Source organism: Pristis pectinata, chromosome 14, assembly GCF_009764475.1.
Source record: "Pristis pectinata isolate sPriPec2 chromosome 14, sPriPec2.1.pri, whole genome shotgun sequence".
Classification (NCBI taxonomy): domain Eukaryota; kingdom Metazoa; phylum Chordata; class Chondrichthyes; order Rhinopristiformes; family Pristidae; genus Pristis; species Pristis pectinata.
The window spans coordinates 11,030,236-11,052,143 of NC_067418.1; the positions used below are offsets into that span (position 1 = coordinate 11,030,236).

The 21,908-nt window shown below is 40.5% G+C and overlaps 1 protein-coding gene and 1 long non-coding RNA gene across 3 annotated transcripts in view; one reads left to right on the plus strand and one right to left on the minus strand.

Annotated features, from left to right (window-relative positions):
* LOC127577710 (uncharacterized) overlaps positions 1–21,908 on the plus strand; it is a 102,306-nt gene that overhangs the window by 37,625 nt on the left and 42,773 nt on the right. The gene's annotated exons all lie outside the window — the stretch shown is intronic.
* ano1a (anoctamin 1, calcium activated chloride channel a) overlaps positions 2,289–21,908 on the minus strand; it is a 224,268-nt gene continuing 204,648 nt past the window's right edge. For both annotated transcript variants that reach the window (XM_052029183.1, XM_052029182.1), the window contains exons 22-25: positions 16,617–16,669; positions 7,471–7,655; positions 5,849–5,954; positions 2,289–4,031 (exon numbers count right to left, since the gene is read on the minus strand). In XM_052029183.1, coding sequence (XP_051885143.1) covers positions 3,741–4,031; positions 5,849–5,954; positions 7,471–7,655; positions 16,617–16,669 — 635 coding nt within the window. In that variant the 3' untranslated portion in view covers positions 2,289–3,740. The remainder of the gene's footprint in view (positions 4,032–5,848; positions 5,955–7,470; positions 7,656–16,616; positions 16,670–21,908) is intronic.

Below are 21,908 nucleotides of genomic sequence, written 5' to 3' on the forward strand. Positions count from 1 at the left end.
CTCCAGCAGATTGGAAATCAGAATCTACAGCTCCTGTATTTGAATAGTAATATAGCATCTGTACATTGTACATGCAACATGTACATTACAATCCTCCTACAGTACTCAGCAGAACTGAAAGTTCCCACTCACTTTTTAGTTATACAAATAAGGTCCTTGGGAACCTTGTTTAAAAACATCTAAATTCATTTAACACAGTAAATTTGAACTGATTACTTACAAGCAAACTTTCAAACTGTGCACAACATGTACACGAGAAATGCTGCTTGTAACATCCTTCACTCAACGCATTCTCAAATAGGCTCCACCAGTTGACTTTATGTGTTGCCAAGAATCTCATGTTTGGAGAAATTTAGACCTTCTTCAATTTAAAAATCTGCCCCAGTGATACAATTTAGCTTGCACCCCCACACCCCCACCTCTGTCCTCTATTCATTTTGAACATTTATCTAATTTTTGGTTGAGGCTTTCTTCAAGCTTTGACCTCAAGAACAAATTATACAGTGTAACTTTATCAATCACCCATTTCATACTTGCATCAAATGTGTTTCCAATACATTGTTTTATTTTTAAATAATCCCTTCACAATTCCTTCATGTTCTTACTGTGGAGGAATTATCTCCTGCAATGTTAATTGCTTCATTTGAAGGGTTGGGAGAAAGGGACACAGTGTATTGCAAGGAAGAAAGCATTCAAACAACTCTCATTTGAACTAAAGAAAAACCAATGAAGAATTGAACAGTCAAAAAGAGAGAAACAGTAAATTGGAAAGAAAAGCAGTTCCTTTTGGTTAAGGGCACGTTTACAGATTTGTTCAGCAGGGATCAGGTTGAAAGTGGGCGGCAAAGAAACAGTATCCAACAGTGGACATAACAAAGGATATTACCATCCAGACCCACCTGGCCTGAAAGACCATTGAAGCAAAGGGCAATGATGGAAGCAGAGCTGCACAGCGTCCATGCAAACGCAAAGGGTAGTCCCTCTCATTTTACTCTTGATTATCTTTACTCCAGCAAAGACTGATAATGCTGAGAAACCCATAAAAGGCATCATTACTATTTGAAACAATTGAAGGAGATTGAAAAATGTAAAAAGAAACTATTTCAAGTCATTTCTGCTTTTCTCCATGTGGGTGTAAAAAAAATCGTCCTACAGAAATACAATCCAAGCCGCTAATCTTCCAAAGATCCTCTGAGTGAAGTCTTTCATTAACCCTAAACAACAGAGAATGGTTGAAAGGAGGAACACTATTTTAACTCTCAACAAAATGCACTGAAGTTTCTAATATTATGGAAGTGTTTTGTTTTAAGTAGTCAACCTAACTTAAGCATCTTTTGATTTTTATAGTGTATTTTAGTTTGCCTTTTTGATAATTTAATCTGAATAAGTTTAAATTGGTATATGTACTTAAAAGCCTATATAAAGTAATCTAGGAGAGTATTAATTTTACATCCTATGAGATTATGGGAGAATGTGTTTTCCAATGAGGCTTTGACCATATTTTTTGGGTTGATTGACCATGACTTAACTAATGCATTCAGCAGATGATTTTGGTTTATAGGGAACTTAAGTCTGCTCATTAAAACACGAGTTAGAGTTAACATGACAAAAGTGCTGGGAAAAGCTGGAATCAATTAAAATATTTATTAATTTTAAAACTGTCAATCCAGAAGGAAATGCAGGTATTAAATGTCAGAATCTGCCAGTTTAATTTTTTTTTTGAAAACACAGATTGGCACATGGGGAACTCAAGGTGACTGCATACCAGAATTTGTAACAGTATAGTGAGACTTTACATTTTAGAGATAGCTCACACAGAGTAGAACCAGGCATCAAAGCTCAGCACAGTGTCCTGGGTAGAGAAGTGCATAAACATGGAAAGAACAAAAAAAAATCAGGTAAATATGCTCCAATCCAAAAAAACATTGTGTAAAGTATTGCAAAAGTAAAAATCAACTGACAAGCAACAGTACTGAGGTAATTATACAGAATGCATTAGATGAAGGAAATCCCACACAGCCAATGTACAATGTTACAGATTGCAATCTTTTACATAGGGAAATTCACTCCAAATACAATGTATAATATTGTGCTTTAAAATATTTTCTATTATTACAAGAACGTTAAACACTAAAGTGCTCTTAAAAGTTCCTAAATTTCAAAATTGATACATAAATAGTGCACATTTCTAACCTTGATATTAAAGCTTTGTGAAATCTAAAGTTACACTTCTGATCTAGTGCCTGAAACAGTAAATCACTTCCCTCCCTACCACACCCAATCCCCAATGTAATAGTCTGCCAAAGGCACTAATATTAATTCAACAGTTAGAGATCCCTTTAAGAAAAAAACCTACAGTAAGTTTCATTAACAATAAGAGGAAAAGAAGAGGAAACAGGGATATGTAGAGAAAGAGAAAGAGACAGGAAGTTAAAGGGTCTATCAAACTATGAAGGGCTAGACCTTTCTTCATACAGTTTAGTCTCCTGTATCAGAGAAGCAGCATCCAGAAACTCTACTGAATACAATTCTGTCTCAGTTCGGAATGGGATCCTAAAACGTGTCCCCACTATTTTTTCCATTAAGAAACAATTCTTAGAATTTGGGATCCCACCAGGAATTAATCCCCTTTATTCAGCCAATCTAGTCACTGGATGCTAATAACCTATCTACACAAGTTAGTAAATGGTTTATACTCTAATCAAGATCCTGCTGACATTTGTAAAGGATTTGCATGATTTGAAACTAACTACAAACTCCCTAAAGCCCATTTGTGAAAACCATCATGCGGCAGGTGACATTGTCGAGAGAGAAAATTGGGTTCGTGAAACATCCAGGCACTGGCGAGTCCCAACACCAGCCACCAACTCCTGTGTGAAATCATCTGGGCTGGGGCTGTTTTCACATGCTCGTGTTAGCAGTGCTGGTGAAGGCAAAAGGACAGTACTGCTGTGGAAGGTATTCCAGAATTTTCCATTAATTACACAAACACGGAAAGGTGATATGCAAATACAAAGCTGCTTCTGGGCTATTAATTCTGTGACTACAGAAACAAGTTTCAGATTCCTAGTCAGTATTCCCTGCTTCCCTCTAGACCACTATATCCAAAATAGGCACTCTTTCAAATTGCTAGTGGAGAGCTCTTAATGAATGGAAACCTCGATTTGAAGTGAAGGTGCCTTGTTTGGTCAAGTTGTAATCACTTCAAATGGAGGGTGTTAAGAGTTGGAAGGAGTAGGGGTGCGTGTTAGAAGGGTAGACTCTTCCTTTACCCAAAGAAACAAGCAGCAAAAGAGGAAATGCAAATGACAACTAATTATATCATATGTAAAATACAGAACCTAAAATAATTGTAATTTTAACAAAAAAAAGCTCAAACTATTGCCTTCATTGTGATGAAATTTTCCCCAAGCTGCAGGATAAGTTGGCTTGTATTATGTAGGAAATGGAAAATATCTGAAACATTCCTGTGGAATACAAAACAGTGACGTTCCCTGCATTGCACTGTGTAAAAATAGATATATTTTTTTTAAACAGTTAAATCATGGTCCACCTCATCTGTAAAGAAAGTGATTCTTGCATCAACATTTTCAAAATGGCAACATGAACAGCAGCAAACTTAAGCCGTCCACTGAAGGCATAATTAATGCCCTTCAAGATATTGCTGCTCCATTAAAGTGACACCTTGCCACATTGTGGAATGCCCCAACTAAAGAAACTTGTTACTTTAAAATCAGTTCCTAAATTACTTCCTTTTCTGTATTTATAAAATGGGATTGGGAAGTATCTGCACTGGCCGTGCAGTTTTCAGACAGCTCCGTCGGATTTTCTGTGGGACATCCGTCAATGTTTTCCTCTGTCCTCTCTTTCTCTTGCGATGAAAGTGCCTCCACTATTTGCAGCTTTGTCTGCTCCTCTTTCAGGAAAAGATCCACCATTAATAACTTTTCTTTCGATATGCGTTCGCTGATTTCCTTTGGAATGTCTGGGATCATCCAGTCTACAAAATCACTCATGAACATAACTAGGTTCTGTAAAAACAATGGGGAAAGGGCAGTTAGAAGAACTCAACAACAGAAGGTCCATGTCAAAGAGGTAAGATTAATTTGAACACACTCTGCTAGACCTGGCACAAATACAGTGAGCCAAATAGTCTCTTGAACTGTAACCATTCTAATTTCAACTCAAACTCCTATGTCATCAAATAGTTTCAATTTTTTAAAACTTATGCCTGCCTCAGAAAATTTCTCAAAACTCTGGTACTCAAATTCAGAGTGGTTATAGTACAAGAGAATGCCATTCAGCCCATCGATCCATGCCATCTCTTTGTGAGAGCAGCTCACCAGCTCCACCCATTCTTTTGTGATAGCCTTGCAAATTTTTCCCCACTATATTTATCCAATTCCCTCTTGAAGGCCACTATAGAACCCACCTCTACCGACAATGCATTTCAGGTTCCAACCACGCACCACAAAATAGAAATTTTCCTTATGTCATTTTTACTTCATGTCCCCTTTATTTTATACCTGTGATCTCTAGTCCTTGCCCACTTGCACCTATGGAAACAGCCTCCCACCATCCATTCTGTCCAACCTCCACCTCATATACCCCTATCAAATCTCCCTTCAGCTGCGTCCCTGCTCCTCTAGTCTACATTTGTCATTCATCCCAGAAACCATTCTCAAATCTTTTTGACCCTCTCTAATGCATCGCATCCTTCCTGTAATGTGGTGATCAAACTATAAAGCACTGTTGCCTTTAAAGTTTCAGCATCACTTCCCTGCTTTATAATCTATGTCTCTATTGATAAAGCCCAGAACTGTGTATGCTTTGTTAACTGTCTTGCCAACATGCACTGCTACTTTCGAATGATCAATGACTTGTACAACCATACCTCCAGGTCCAGCTAAACTTCCTATAGCGTGACTGATGGGAACAGAGGTTATTAAAGATACTATGGATGGGAAGAGTGAGGAAAAAGGACAGTTGAGAGTTGAACACAGTGGAATGGTGATTAAAGACCAGAAAAGGATAATTTGTAAGAAAATGAAGCAGGAATAGGCAAAGAAAGCAAAGGACCAACTTGCAAGTGGAAGATCTGCTAGAAGTGGGGATATAGGATCGGGGCTGAGAGAAAAACTCCCACCTTCTCCTCATACAACAAAGGTTTCTCTTGACCTTGCTTTCCATCCCACCAGCGTCTAAATTCACTGAACCATTTTCATTCATTCCCAACACCTCCGAAGTGATACCCCCCCCCCCCCCCCCACCCAACATCTCCCCCTCTCCCTTCAACATTCTAAATGATCCCTTCCCTCCAGGAATGCTCTGGGCACTCTTCCAATGGCACCAGCACATACTCCCCCTCTCATGGCACCTTCCCATACAACCACAGGTGAATCAAAAACTGCTCCTTCACCACTCCTTCCACTTTCCGAACACTTTTCAGGTGAACTAGCAATTTATTTGTATCTCTTCCAACTTAGTGTCCCATATTTCTGCTCATGAATTTGGGAAAGAGGAATGCAGATTGACTGACTGCTTTGCAGAATACCTCCGTTCAGTCCAGAAGTGCCGGTGAGCTTCCAGTTGCTCTGTCTTTTTAAATACCCTTTCACTTTGACCATCCACCCCCAAAAATGGAAAGGGCATCTTGTGCATCAATCTTAATGCTACAAATTCAATAAATGCAAAACTTTCAGAATACAATTTGGAATATTATTTTCTGTCATTCCCATCCATTATTTTCTTGTTCTTGTCCTAGTCTTGCTCTCTTTTCTCACACTGTCAATTTAGAAGGAATGGTTCCACATTGATTATCTAATGGGGCAGTAGTCCAACCACTTACCTGAAAAATGATGACAAATGCCAGCCTGGCTGCTAAGACTGACCAGAATTCCTTTGACAGATCATATGGTTGTGAAGACCATGGAGGTTCTCTGTAGTCTTTGTACCTAAGATGACATTTGAAAGTGAATTAAATATTAATCAATTAATCCTATCGACTTGCCATGGTGAAAACATAGCTTATAACCACCACTCCTGGCAGCAGCAAAGACTAATAAAGTATTTTTTTTATATAGATTGTGGGAGTTGATTAAGTCTTATTTGCATCCAAGGAAATCTTGATTAAATCAAAATTCAAGAATACAGCCCAATATTAAAGAGGTTAGAAGGGGAGGGGGTGGGTGACTGTTATTAAAGCCTCCAGAATTACTTTTTATTTTAAATGGTAAATTAATCCATATGTATTGCATTTACATTTGAATGGAATTTGCAAATATCACCTTCCTGCACAGTAAATTTCTATGATTCAATGAACTGTGCACCCATGTCTTTAATTTTGAGCTTAATAAAGTCAGAAGGTGTTTAAAGATCAGACAGAATGTACTTGGGTACAAATGAAACAGCTTCTTCAATTCAGCAACCTGGATTAGATGTTAGTTGAGACATCAATTTCAAAAGCATGGAGCTTGTATTGAATCCTTATAAAAGGCAAGTTAGGCCATTATTTTCAGAAACCTAGCCAACTGTTTAAGCTAGGCTACTTATAAAACCAGGAAATTTACAGCACATTAAGTCGTTCAGTCCACCTCAGTCCATTGCCTGCTTGTTTACACTATTTTGTGCATTTCAGACCACATTAGTATAGACTAGATGGTCTTCTGTTAAAACCATTAGTGAACCGACTTAAAACTGGCAAACCCAAATCATCGATTTATTACTTCAATATAATATCTAGTGTTACTAGCGCAGTGTAATAACCATTATAATTTTTTTACTGCCCTAATTAATTACTTGGAATGCCTGGTTCTCACAAACGTTAAGTGTGAGCTGCTGATTCTTCAGCCACCAGGAGAGGTTTGTACATGAATAAAATGGCTCAGATTAATTTGAATAAATCTTTAATTTTGCTTTGCAATTTTCTTGTATTTAGCTTCTGGAAATCAATAGGAACTTGTTCTAGACACAAGTAAATAGGAGCAGGAGAAGCCCACCAAGCCTACCCCACCATTCAATATGATCATGGCTGATTTGTGTGGCCTCAACTCCTCTGCTGCGCTAGTTCCCTGTTGTCCTCATTTCCTTGATCTTTTCAAATATTTATCCATTTCCACCTTAAATACTTATAATGATCTGGCCTCCACAACTCTCTAAAGCAGAGAATTCTAGAGATTCTCTATCCTCTGAAGAACTTTTCAAGTAGCTCAGTTTTAAATGACCGGCCCCTTATTTTGTCCTTGCATTACCATGTTTGAGTCTCTCCCCCACTAGTGTAACCATCTCAATGCCTACCCTGTCAAGTCCCCTTAGGATCTTGTATATTGATTAAGATCACCCTTCATTCTTCTGAACTCCAAGAAAAACAGATTCGCACTACTTAGCCTTTCTCGACATAGAATGAGAGAAAGATGTACAGAGAAAAAAATTTCAATTTCAACAGTTTAATCAACTATAAAAGGACTCTACCTGCACATGTCAACCTTGTGTCCAAGTGCCATGGGCTCAAGTGGCTCTGATCCTGGCTCAAAGTGGCTCACATTGAAGTAGGACAGTGTGTGATTGGTGAACCCGTTCAATGTGCCATCTGGACTGTACAAGTACATGAAGACTAAGCGTGGAATGAAGTCAGAAGTGAATGAGATCACAAATGCCTAGTGAAAGAAACAAAGAGTTGAGTGCTAATGCCTTGTGATTTATGACCAAGGAAAAACAATGTATGAAAAAAATCCAAAATGTTTAATAATTAATAAAGTCCATCCTAGATCACTAACCACATTCAGAATCAGAATTATCACTGACATATGTCGTGAAATGTGTTGTTTTGCGGCAGCAGTACAGTGCAAGACATAAAAAATTACTATAAGTTACAAAAATAAATAAATAAATAATGCAAAAGAGGAATAACGAAGTAGCATTCAGAAATCTGATGGTGGAGGGGAAGAAGCTGGTAACATACATAAATATAAAACTGATGTTTTGAGGTCTCAGCTGTGGCTAAGTGAGTGCAACTCTCGTCTCAGTTCTAGAAACTTCTGGGCTCGATTTCCATTCTAGAGACATGAGCACAGATCTACACCAACACTCCACTGCAAGAACAAGTGTACAGTAATGCCAGAGGCACCGTTTCTCAGATGAAATGATAAACCAAGACCCTGTCTGTCCTCTGATGGATGTAACAGGTCACATGATACCATTTCAGAGCAGGTGAGATATTCCCAGTCCATGCCCTACAAGAGAAATAAATTATCTGGTCATCATCAAGATGCTGTTTGTGGGAGCTTGCTGTGTACAACACTCCCTACTTTTTTTTTTACTACCAATGACTCGCCTGACTGCAGTGCAGTTTGGAATTAGTTTGAAGGAATGTGAAGGGCACTATAGAAATGCAAGTCCACTCTTTGCACTAAAATAGGCAGTCAGTCCAATCATTAAGTCAATGTGGACTGACTAACAAACCTAACGCTCACCCATACTTCTACATTCGTTTAACATCCCCTCTGTGCAACCCATTATCCTATTCTGCCTCAGCCCCTGGTGAACTCTACCTGCCCCCCACCATATGGTTCTCCTACTCCCCTTCCTACAAATCAAATATTTAATGTATCCACGGTTCCTCATTCATGACTCTACAACCTCCAAAATCACACTGCTACTTTAAACATTTCCATCACATTTCTCTTTCAGAAAGACTCAACAAATTTTTTTTTTCCCATTTCTTCTCCTCAGTCAGATTCTCAGTGAATTAGTGCAGTTGATTGTGAATTATTCAGTTGAACGTGGGAGGCTGGGCAAATGAGAGAAAAAAGATTTCCATTCTTGTTTGATTATGGAAACTAATGCAATGGCTTGGTGCAGAACTTTAACAAGACTTTGGCAGTCAATCTTTTCCATAAAAATGGGTAAAGCAACTATTTATATGGATAATGCCTTCAGTATTAATGGAGCATGTTACAATTTCAACCCACATTTTGAATAGTATTATTACGGTATTAATGTAGTAATGATGCTTTGCTTTCTTGTCTATATCTTCAATGAAAGAAAGGACAAACCAACTTTGTAACTAAATATTAAGAATGCAAGAGTGTGTCTCAGGGGACATATTCTCTTCCTCTATTTCTCTTTAAATTGTCATCCCCATATTCCTGGTTAATTGAGAAAATCCTACAAATCCATAGGAAAACAGACAATTCATAACACGAATTGGTTATAACGCGATTGATGGATTAAGGAACACAATTTGGTTAGGCCAGATTGGTTATAGTGCAATTGTAGTGGGGCTTAAACCTGTGCCTTAAAGGCAACCACAGTCTGTTCTGCTATAACACAACTGTCTATAACACAAGGTTTCTTAGGAATGTAATTATCGTGTTATAGCAGAACTACCTGTTACCCATGCTGGAAGCAACTCTTAAAGCACTTAGTGAAGATTAGAAATGAGAAGATTAGAAAATACATGGTGTATTCCACTAATTTGATAATTCCTTAACTGGCGAATTGAAGTCAGTTAGCTCAAGGTCACATGCTCGGGAGCAGCACACCAGTTTCAGACTTTAATTTAACTGACAGCAACTTTTGTGGACAGTTACACTGCTCGTCAAAGAGGACCCCTACTGTTGAAGAGCTGAAGTGCAGGTTTTTGTGTGCTAAGTGAATTCCTGCAAGTTATGTGTAAAGCAGGTGAAAAACACAATGATGCTGGAGGGACTCTGCAGGCCAGGCAGCATCCGTGGAGAAAAGCAGGCGGTCAACGTTTTGGGTCAGGACCATTCTTCAGGACTGAAGATAGGAAAAGGGGAAGCCCAATATATAGGAGGGAAAAGCAGAGCAGTGATAGGTGGACAAAAGAGGGGAGGCAGGGTGGGCACAAGGTGGTGATAGGTAGATGCAGGGGGGGAGGGGGAGATCCACTGGGGGATAGGTCAAAAGGTAAGGAGAGAGAGCGAGAGAGAGAGTGAAGGCTAGGAAAGGGAAGAAGAGGGGAAGCATGGGGGGAGGGGGGAGGGAATTACTTAAAGTGGGAGAATTCAATGTTCATGCTGTTAGGCTGCAAGGTTCCAAGACTGAAAATGAGGTGCTTTTCCTCCAGTTTGCATTTGGAATTCTCCTGGCAATGGAGGAGGCTGAGGACTGACGTTATCTGTGATAGTGTGGGAGGGGGAGTTGAAGTGACTGGCAACAGGGAGATGCAGATCGCGGTTACGGACAGAGCGCAGGTGTTCTGCGAAATTGTCACCTAGTTTGCGTTTGGTCTCACCAATGTAGAAGAGGCCTTTTGTAAAGTAGGTACTGGTATGCGGACAATAATTTCATTTATCTATTGTATTAGAGGCTGAAAATAAATATCATTACAATAGAATTATATTCAATATTTTCTCCTTTTTTCATTTTCTTACAACATAGAAGAAAGCTATTTGGCCCTTTGAGTCTATGCTGGATCTCAGAAGAATCCAATCCCACTCAAATAATTTTCCCTGCTAATCTAATCTCCTTTATACGATGAGATGGACTCTGACCTCATGATCTACCTTGTGACCTTGCACCTTATTGTCTACCTGCACTGCACTTTCTCTGTAGCTGTGACACTCTACTCTGTACTGTTATTGTTTTTACCTGTACTACATCAATGCACTCTGTACTAACTCAATGTAACTGCACGGTGTAATGAATTGACCTGTACGATCGGTATGCAAGACAAGTTTTTCACCGTACCTCGGTACAAGTGACAATAATAAACCAATACCAATATCAGATGCCCATCCACTCCACCACCCACCTACACTATGGATAATTTACAGTGGCTAATTAACCTACCAGTACATCCCTGGGATGTGGAGGAAACCTGAGCAGCTGGGGTAACACCACGCAGTCACAGAAGAAGGTGCAAACTCCACACGGACTACAGAGGTCAGGATCAAACCCATCCCACTGAAACCGTGTGGTAGTAACACCTCCTGCTGCGCTACTACACTGGCACAAATTAATATGCTATAATTGATATTTTAACAACTTTATTCATGGGATGTGGGAGGCTTACGAGTCCAGTAATGTAACCACTATGCTACCTAAACCCATATCAGGTTCTAAAGAACATCAATGAAATATCAGCTGGAGCAAAAATAAAAAGGAGTCAATGGGTGGAACCTATGTTGGCATAAACGGCCATAATCAATAGGTGCCTCAGGAGTCAGCACTGGTATCATAGCAGTTCACATTGTTCACTTGGACTAGGAGGTGGAAACCGAAGCAAAACTAGAGTGATTGCAAACACCCAGTGAACAGGCTGGAGACACAAGAGACTGCAGGTGCTGGGATCTGGAGCAACACACAAAGCGCTGGCTGGAGGAACTCAGCGTGTCAGGCAGTACCTGTGGAGGGAAATGGATAGTCGATGTGTCGGATTGAGACCTTTCCTCTGGACTGGAGGGAACATGCTGATCTGGACATTATGGAGTCCTGGGCCAACACAGACAATGGCCAGATTATGGAGGCACAGGAGACTGCCGATGGTGGAACAACAAACTGCTGGCAGAACCCCGTAGGTCAACCAGCTTCTGCAGAGGTGAAGGGATGGTAGATGTTCAAGTTTAAGACCCTATATCAGGCCAAATTATAGAGATTGGGAGGGTGGATGTGGAGACTAGGACACAATTGCATTTATGGAGTGCTTTACACAAGCGAAGGACATGCAAAGCATTTTCCAACCAGTGGAGTAACCCCAGATGAGCCGCAGTAAATTAAATATTGACATTCACCCTTAATAGAATATAGAACATTACAGCACAGTACAGGCCCTTCGGCCCACAATGTTGTGCTGACATTTTATCCTGCTCTAAGATCCATCTAACCCTTCCCTCCCACATAGTCCCCCATTTCTTTATCATTCATGTGTCTATCTAAGAGCCTCTTAAATATCCCTAATGTATCTGCCCCTACAACCTCTGCCGGCAGTGTGTTCCACGCACCCACCACTCTGTGTAAAACAAAACTTACCTCTGACATCCCCCTTATACCTTCCTCCAATCACCTTTAAAATATGTCCCCTCGTGTTAGCCATTTTCGCCCTGGGAAAAGTCTCTGACTGTCTACTCGATCTATGCCTCTTATCATCTTGTACATCTCTATCAAGTCACCTCTCATCCTCCTCTCCAAAGAGAAAAGCCCTAGCTCGCTCAACCTATCCTCATAAGACATGCTCTCCAATCCAGGCAGCATCCTGGTAAATCTCCCCTGCACCCTCTCTAAAGCTTCCACATCCTTCCGATAATGAGGCAACCAGAACAGAACACAACACTCCAAGTGTAGTCTGACCAAAGTTCTATTGAGCTTAAGCCTAGAACCATAGGAGGGGATGGCAGAATGCATTCTGATCAATTTTGGCTCTGTCCAATGTGAAAAGAAAGTTACTTCTATAGAGTAAATAAAATACCGATACACAGACAGCATGAGTGATTCAGACACCTAGGAACAGGAGGGGGGAAAGAAAAAAATTAGAAAGAAGGTATAGAAGCAGATAGAAGAAAAAATGCAATTTGCAACAGGGACAGGGAAATATCCAATTTTCTACTTCTCTCTGAAAAGAGAAGAAAGTACTTCACCACATCAGTATTTCAAGTTTTCTCGTGCTGCATATAAAAAGATGCAAAAAAATTAATAGAAATGGAAAGAAGAAAGCCAAGGGAATGTGAAAATTTAAGTTCTCTACACTGGAGATTTAAGGTCTAACTCTCTGAACCAACCTCAAGCTGCTGTTTTGTTAGATCCAAGATCATTTCTGTATGTTGATCTGTGGCTCCCTCGTCTTGGCTGCTGATCAGAGGGTTGAGGTTTGAGACAGTTAGCAGAAGAAGGAGCGAAGGAACCAACAAAAGATTTGGCGTTTTTCCCAAAGGAGGATTAAAAGGTCAAAGAGAAGGCTTTGTTCCGTTCCCAGTAGAAACTTTGATTTAGAAGAGAAGTCACACAGCTGCAGAAAGCAATTTCCTTGGAAATATTTCCCTTAACAACAAGCATTCTGTGGTTTTAAGATTCTACAATAAATCATTACTGAGCTTGGAGATAACAAATTCTAGAATCACCATCCAACACTGAAGTCTTAAAAGGGAAGACTGGCTCCATCTTGGATTCAAAGCGGCGGCAGCAGAGGTTTGAGGTTGGTTAAGGAGAGAAAGTTAGACCTTAAAACTCCAATTCAAACTTTCACATTCCCTTGCAATTCCACTTTCTCCCTTCCGCTTCTATTAATTTTTTTCCCCGCACCTTTTTATACGCGGAGAACTGGGTCCTCATCTCCACTTATTTACCAAATATGCCACAAATGGTTGGTGCGGGAGTTGCCAACCACTTGCAGGAAGACAAAACCACAACAGCCAGGGATTGCAAGCCTCCCACGAGTGGCTTGAGTTTCTTGTGTACCAGAACAAGCTGACACACTTGTCCTCTCCTTCCTGGATGGAATGAGAGCCGGCAACAGGGGTCAAGATGTACAAGTTGGCGGCACTTGGCACTGGAACATCGGTGCAATTTTGTCACTGGATCTGGTGTTGAGGCCAGCATGAGTTGCCCATTTCCAATTGCCACTGAACAGAGTGGCTGGGTGAGCCATTTCAGAAGGCACTTAACCTTATTGTTGTTGTAGGGCTGGGGTCAAATAGGCCAGATGTGGGAAGGACAGTTTTTCTATTTCAAGTGGACATTAGTAAACCAGATATGTTTTATGTCAATCCAGCAGTTTCTCGGCAGTCATTACTAACACTTAGATTTATCCAGCTGAATTTAAATTCCCCAGCTGCTGTGGTGGGATTTGAACTCCCATCTCTGGATCATTAGTCAAGGTCTTTGGAATAGCGGTACAAAAACCCAATAATTTTGCTGCAGTTTGGGAGATATTAGTGGAAAGGGTATGATGTGAGCTGTCCGAGCTAATAAACGTACTGTAGCTCACAAGTGCAGTAACGTTGGGGCAGAATTACTTGCATCACTCAGCTCTCCATGGTTCTGAATCACAGCCTGAAATTAGTTTCACGGTCCAACAATGAAGCAGAAGATACAACTCCATACAATGTAAATAATTCAATAGATCTATAAATGTGAGTATTGCATATTGAGATGTAAAATAAAATGCAACAGATACACCGTGTTTTATTCTTTCCACTCAAAATTTCAAAGCACTGGGTTGATTCTATTGCTCAATATAATGTTCAGAATCAGGTTTACCAACACTGACATATGATGCGAAATTTATTGTTTTGTGGCGGTAGTACAGTGCAAAGACAAAAATCTATACATTACAAAAATAAACAGTGCAAACAAAAGGAATAATGAGGTAGTGTTCACAGATTGATGAATGTTAAATGCTGGCACAAACAGCCAAACTCTCAGCTGCCCACTGTCTCTATAAGCCCACCCAGCCATGAAGATTCAACCATCATAATCTTGCGTAAGTGGCTAATTTTATGAAATATTTAGGAACACCGGAGAGGCCACACCAAGCACAATTTCAGGTTACTATTCATCGAACTAATAGAACATCTGAGATCTTGATGTCATGGTGCTAGATGTATTACATACTCTGTACTTGAACCCATTCCTGCTACCCATTTAATTATACTGATCCATGCAGCACCCTGTTTTAATTCAATTTGTATGTGCTGTTCCTATTTTTAATTATTTTCTTTTTTCCCCTCAATATTGTTACAATCAAGCAATATAGCTGGTAAATTTGAGCGACTGAATATATAATGGGATGATTTGTAATTGTATTCTCTGCACCACCCTAAGCCAAGTGCTCCTGTATAGCAATTTTCTTTGAGATTCAAATCTCAAACAGATTTGAATACAGACGATACGGCAAGACTTGCATTCCACCAGCAAGTTGGGTTATCAGTGCACTATACCCAACCAAAGATACCTTGGTTAACAATCTAACAGCATCACTGCTGTGAACCTTCTCCTACACTCAACAGATGGAGAAGTTACATTTTAGACTCAATGTAGTTTCCAATTAAGGTAAAGCAATTACTTTGAAAATACTCAGATCTAAACTAAAGTTAGATCATAAAGACACATGAATTGACTGGCTCCAGTTCATAAATCTAATTTAATAAAAGCACCATCAGTCTTGGTTGTATATACACTATGCTATTATTTATACAAAAAGGTACATTTCTTCTGCATCAATCAAGTTTTAAAACTTAAAGCCTTAGGGGAAAAATGCAAGTGGCAGAGATCCATTACATTCAAAAACAAACTGAACTCCCACATAATAGCCTTCTTTATTTGACTGTCCCAATGTCAATGACCAGTAGACACAGTCAAGGAGCTGTCATCATTTCCTTAAAATTGGTTCCACCTTGCCATTGCTGATTATACCGAGTTGATGAAACTAATGGATTGGCCCATTTTCCCCTTTGTAAACATTTTCTTGATTAGAGTTTTGTTTGAATGACTTATTGGTTGGACCATACAACATGGAATAGCAGGTACAAGGGGCTCTGCAGAGTACTGGGAAGTGTTTGGAGGATTCTTTCCTCCAGAAGTCCTGATCTCAGATGCACCACTCCAGGAAAACTACAAGAGAGATCAAAGGAAACATTTGGAAAGCTCGAGTCACTGGATAAACTTGTACTTCTCTTAGGGACTTGTCAAGACTGGTACAGATGGAGCCCTAAAATCAGTCACATTGGGGCAGCATGTTGATTGCAAGGTGCTTTTGTGCATTAACAATGCCCCCCATTCTGTGATATCATTACCAAAGAACAGCTTGCAGTAGTTGATATTAAAGGTTCCTCCATTTTACTGGGAGGACTCAATACATTAAGAAACCTAGAACAGTACAGTGCTGGACAGGCTAGTCGGCCCACAACGTTGTGCCGACCTTGATACCAACTCATACTAAATGTCGTCTTCCTGTGTATCATCCATATCCCTCCATACTACCTATGAGCTTCTTAAACTCCACCAAACTGCCTGCTTCCACTACTACCCTTGCTAACCCATTCTAGACACCTACCATTCCCTGTGTAAAAAAAAAACTTACCCCTCACGTCGCCTTGAAACTTCCCCCCTTCTAACCTTAAAAAGCATGTTCTCTGGTGTTTGACATTTCTACTCTGGGGAAAAGATTCTGACTGTCCACCTTATCTATGCCTCTCATAATTTTAAAAACCTCCAATGAGGTCTCCCCTCAGCCTCCAACACTTTAGGGAGAACATCGGAGATGTTCATTGAACATTGATGTTTGTTCATCTCCAAAATCCCCTGGCTTTTAAGAGAAACTAATTCAACTTGATTTGAAGTTTCATGATTAACACATTGAGTGGCCTCTCTGTGTTCTCGAGAACTTAATTTTCACCCAAAGTTTCGACAGCTCATTTTCACTGTACCTTTCTGGACACAGTCTTGGCTCCAACTTGTCTTCAGTGGAGCAGAAAATCCTCAAAAATGCTATTGAACTCTTTCATAAAACGCAACAAAAATAAATGGCTGACAAGTGTTAAGACACTTAGAGCAAATGCATACAAAGAATTAGTTACTTCCGAATTTATATATTAAACAGCAAGATGAAAAAATTCTCAAAGGAATATTTTTCTGTTAAATAAATAATATGAACTTACATTAATGATGACTGCCAACTTCCCAAGCCCTCTGAGAATGTTGTACCAGATACCTAAAAGCAACAGAACAGTTACTTTATTTTGGACCACTTTGACTGTTGTCAGGCTAGCTGCAGGCTGTTCCCGTACACGGGAGCAGTATGTTGTACAGGCTCAGTTCCTGTTTTAAAAGGACATATACAATTCAGACTGAATTCTTGTTAAGTTATTCACACAGAGGTAGTTACATAACACAAACTAATTACTAGATCAGCCTTTGAGTACGTGGCCTTCAAACCACTAAACTGTAGCGTAACGCTATTACAGCGCCAGTGATCGGGGTTCAATTCCCGCCGCTGTCTGTAAGGAGTTTGTACGTTCTCCCTGTGTCTGTGTGGGTTTCCTCCGGGTGTTCTGGTTTCCTCCCACATTCCAAAGATGTAGGGGTTAGTACGTTAACATGGGTGTAATTGGGCAGCACCGATTCATTGGGCTGTTACCGTGCTGTATAAATAAAGTTTAAAAAATCCAGGAATGAACAACCTATAGGGCACCTCTGCCACCACATTCACTTGTTTTATTGATTCAACTCATCTGTGAGCTTGACAGCGGAGCAGAAGTGTACAATGATATGAAGAACCTCATCTTAAACATTTTAATAAAAGCCAAGGTCCATTCTTATGACATCTGCCATATTAAGTGATGCAATTAAGTCAGATCCTCTCATCACCGCCAATATCATTAAGGCTTAGAAAGCTGTGCAGACTTCCAAGATGTGCCAAATCCAATCACCTAACTTTAGGATGGGTGCAGAAGTCCTAGAAAAGGTGCAGAAGAGAAGACATTTCCATGCATTGTTCCAAGGATGAGGGATTTCAATTATTAAGTTAGATTGGAGAAGCCAGGTTGACCTCCTTAAAGCAAAGCAGGTTAATGAGGAGGAGATACAAGAGACTGCAGATGCTGGAATCTGGAGCAACAAGCAACCTTCTGGAGGAACTCAGCTGGTTGAGTAGTATCTGTTTGGGGAAAGGAATTATCAACGTTTTGGGTCAAAACCCTGCATCAGAACTGAGAGTGAAGGGAGATAGCTAGTATAAAAGAGGAGAGGGGGAGTAGTGAGACAGGAGCCTGAGGTGACTAGTGGACTGAGGAAGGGTGAAAGATGATGGACAGGTTGCTCGGGGTAAGGGAGTGAATTTGGGAGATGGAGGCAGACAGAGCGAGGGGGGGAGGAGAGGGTGAAGGTGAAGGTCAACAAGAAGATTTGATAGAGGCGTACAAAATCATCATTGGTTTACAAAGGGGAAGCTGTTTTCATTAGCCAATGGTTCAAATGATCAAGGGACACAGACTTACAATCCTTCAGCAAAAGAGAAAAATAATTTTTCCTTGCATTATTCTTAAAACTTGATTGGAATTCACTGTTTGTAAGGATGGTGGCAGCACAATCAATTGGGGCTTTCAAAAGAGTGCAGGGCAGGCATCCAAGAGAGAATTGTAGGGAAAAGGTTGGAGAACAGGACTAACAGAGTTGCTCTACCAGGAGTCAGGAACAACTCAATGGGTAGAAAATTACCTCCTGCTGTGCCTTAACAATTCTATTTCAATACGATTCAGTGGAACATTTGTTCAGAAGCCCAATGTGTTCTCCACCAACTCCTGTCTGTAGGCAATGGTCCACTAACAGGAACATTGGTAGAACAGTCACCCAAGTGAAGCTTCCACACTTGAATTTCACATCACAGCTGGAGATGAGACAGATGTCGGCAAGAGTGCTCCTACTATGGAAGTCTGGCCGATAAGTGAGTGCGAGTTTGGTTCAGTCCTGATGTTATAGAAGATGAATTGTGTGTTCACATTTCTGGTATCAAGAAGTCAAGACCCTCATGGGTTTTGGTCAGCTCTCCTCAAGGTTAGCAGCTAGGTTGAAAAGAAAATTAACAAAGGCCAGTGGAACGTTGGCCATCTCAAGGCAGCTGGAATAAAAAGACCAACAGGAGCATTACCACAGGAGCGGCACCCTGCCATAGCTGCTGACTCTCAGCTCCAGCGACACAAGTTTGACTGTGTGGTTTGAACATTCTCCCAGTGACTGTGTGGGTTTCCTCTGGGTGCTCTGGTTTTCTCCCACATCCCAAAGACTTGCAGGGTAGTAAGTTAAGTGACCATTGTAAATTGCCCCTGGCGTGTAGGTGAATGGTGGAATCTGGGAGGGATGTGCCGATGGGAATGTGGGGAGAAGTGCGTGGGATTGGTGTGGATGGTCAGCATGGACTCGATGGGCTGAAGGGCCTTTTTCTGTGGTGTTGGACAATGACATTTATACAACCCTCTGGCTTGGCCTTCTCTAAAAGATGACTTTGCATTATGAGCAACTCAAAATGTATTGGGCTTGAAGAGATACAGTGGAGGCTAACCAGATACTACCAGACCAAAACACTTACAAGAATGGACTGCCTAGAACAAGCCTGCAATGCCATTCATTATGGAAATTAAGAGGCGATCAAGACAATTTAAAGACTTCAAACGGTAAATAAAAATCATTTTCTTTTGTGGGAGGAGTCTAGAATGAATGACATCACAAAATCCATCTTGGCACAAAGGCCAGTGGAAATCTGGAACCATCCCAAAAAAAATAAACTGAGGCTTTATCACTTGAACCTTTCAAACTGGAGATTGATGGCTTTTTGTTACACTAGGGATTGTTATGGAGAAACAGCAGATGGAGGTAAGATACAGATCAACCATGACTGAAGTGTGCACTGCAGCGGACTTGAGGTTCATGTCCAACTCCAGTTCCCACGTTCCTTGGCCAAACTTAAAAGGCTGCCATGTTTTCCCTTGACAATTATAAGTGGCTGGCGCACCAATTATTTCACAAAGCCACACTCAAATTAACTTAGGAATCCCCCAGTTTCTCTGCCCTCTCATTAGATTTCTATCTTCAGTCCTGCAGCAAGTTTTAATCATGTGGGCAGCACGCAAAAACACTTCCACTCATCACAAAACTAAATAACTTGGATCAGTGTTACTGCTAATTTAAGACAATTACTCTGCATCATACAAAAGTTAATGTTTTCTGACCGGATTTTGAATAATGACTATTTCTGAAACATCTCAACATATGGTGCATGTACACAAGGGCAGTAAACCTGACGACTGTTATCTCCCAGAAAATAAGATCTGGGAATTAGCTTAATAACTAGTTTCCATGATTTATGGATACTACTGAAACACAAGCAGCTACTTTGTTTTCAAATGTCTTAACTCATTGTCCATGAAATGACAAAATGGTTTGAAGCCAAGATGTGTTAAGTTTTGACACTGATCATTGCAAAGAAAATAGAATGGAATCAATGTCAATGGCTCTATCCAAACACGATGCTGGAGGAACTCAGCAGGCCAGGCAGCATCCGTGGAGAAAAGCAGGTGGTCAATGTCTTCAGGACTGAAGATGGGAAAAGGGAAAGCCCAAGATATAGGAGGGAAAAGCAGAGCAGTGATAGGTGGGCAAAAGAGGGGAGGCGGGGTGGGCACAAGGTGGTGATAGGTAGATGCAGGTAAGAGATAGTGATAGGCAAGTGCTAGGGAGGAGGGGAGAGCAGATCCACCAGGGGATGGGTCAAAGGTAAGAATCTTTTCTCCCCCCTCTCTCTTCTTACCTTTGACCCATCCCCTGGTGGACCTGCTCTCCCCTCCTCCCCTGCACCTGCCTATCACTATCTCTTACCTGCATCTACCTATCACCAATCTGTGCCCACCCCTTCCCTCCCCCTCTTTTGTCCACCTATCACTGCTCTGCTTTTCCCTCCTATATATCAGGCTTCCCATTTTCCTATCTTCAGTCCTGAGGAAGACTCCTGACCCAAAACGTTGACCACCTGCTTTTCTCCACGGATGCTGCCAGGCCTGCTGAGTTCCTCCAGCATCATCATGTTTTTCATCTAGATTCCAGCATCTGCAGTCCTTTGTTTCTCAATGGCTCCATCACTTCAGTATCTACTTGTGTGTGAATATTTTAGATTTACAATTTCATACAGCATGGAAACAGGCCCTTCAGCCCACCATATTGATGCTGTCCATCAAGTACTTGCCCCATTTTCTATCCCATGGTGTTTTACATGCTCATTTAAGTACTCCACCACCATTCCCCTAAGGCAGGGAATTTCTTTTTCCCCTTCCTCAATATTCTTTTGTTTTCCTTCCTTCAGTAGCCCTCATTAATCTATTCCGGAAAATTTCCTATATCATGGCAAATATAATGTAGGAATTGGATGAACTCTTGCTCTCGCACATCTTAAATGGGCCTCACACTGGCCTTCTCTTTCAGCACAGGAAAATCTTGGTGGTTTTATCCCTATGCTCACTCTACACTTTGATCAGCAATAATTGGGCATTTTCCTTGATCTAATACAGAATACTCATGCTGTTTGATGTGCTTTTCTATCGGACGATATCTATGGGTTCATTTCTTCAAAATAAAGTCCCTAATGTTTTAGCGTACAATCAGCCTTGAATTACTCATTATATAATTTACTATTCCTACTTCTTAGATGGTGGCAGAGATATTTAAAAACTTGTCGAAGAGCTAAAAACTGAACAGTTAAACGCAAAATTGAAAAGAAGAGCTGGAAGTAAAAAAAAAGTCTAATAGTTGTATGAACTTTATCAAGTGTTATATTTGCTCTTTCAAGGAGCTTTTCTCTCCTGATACTATATACATAAGGCGCTCCCACCATTTTATTCCACTTCTGGAGTGAATTTTCCTCCCTTTTGTAACAGGAGAGGAAAGATTTCCTGAGATTTCCTCACAGATCAATGCAGAGGAACAGGGGTGTGAAATCTGATCCATCAATCATTTTGACTGCTTTGTCAAAATGGGGCTGTTAAACGTTCTGCAACAGTGGCATCCAAACTTATGATCTCTTGTAGAGGTCTTAAATATAAAAACAAAAACAGGGTTTTTAAAAAAGTGTGAAAGAGGTGTTGGAAGGAATGTGGGGAATTGCTGAGATTTGAAACCACAAACGACAGCGCTAGATGCCATTTGTCAATGTAACTGCAGTGCAGCTGCCCAACAGCTTGGCTATTGGTGAAGTATATATGTATTTGCACCAATGAGTCAGAGGATAAGTTCAGCAGGGGCATTTATATTCAAGTGATTAAATCAATTGAGAATAAAAAAAAAGCTAACTTTAGTAACGGTGACCATGAAAACTACTGGACTATTGTGAAAATCCATCTGGTCAACCAATTCCCATTGGAGAAGGAAATCTACCAACTTTACCCAGCCTGGCTTATATGCAACTC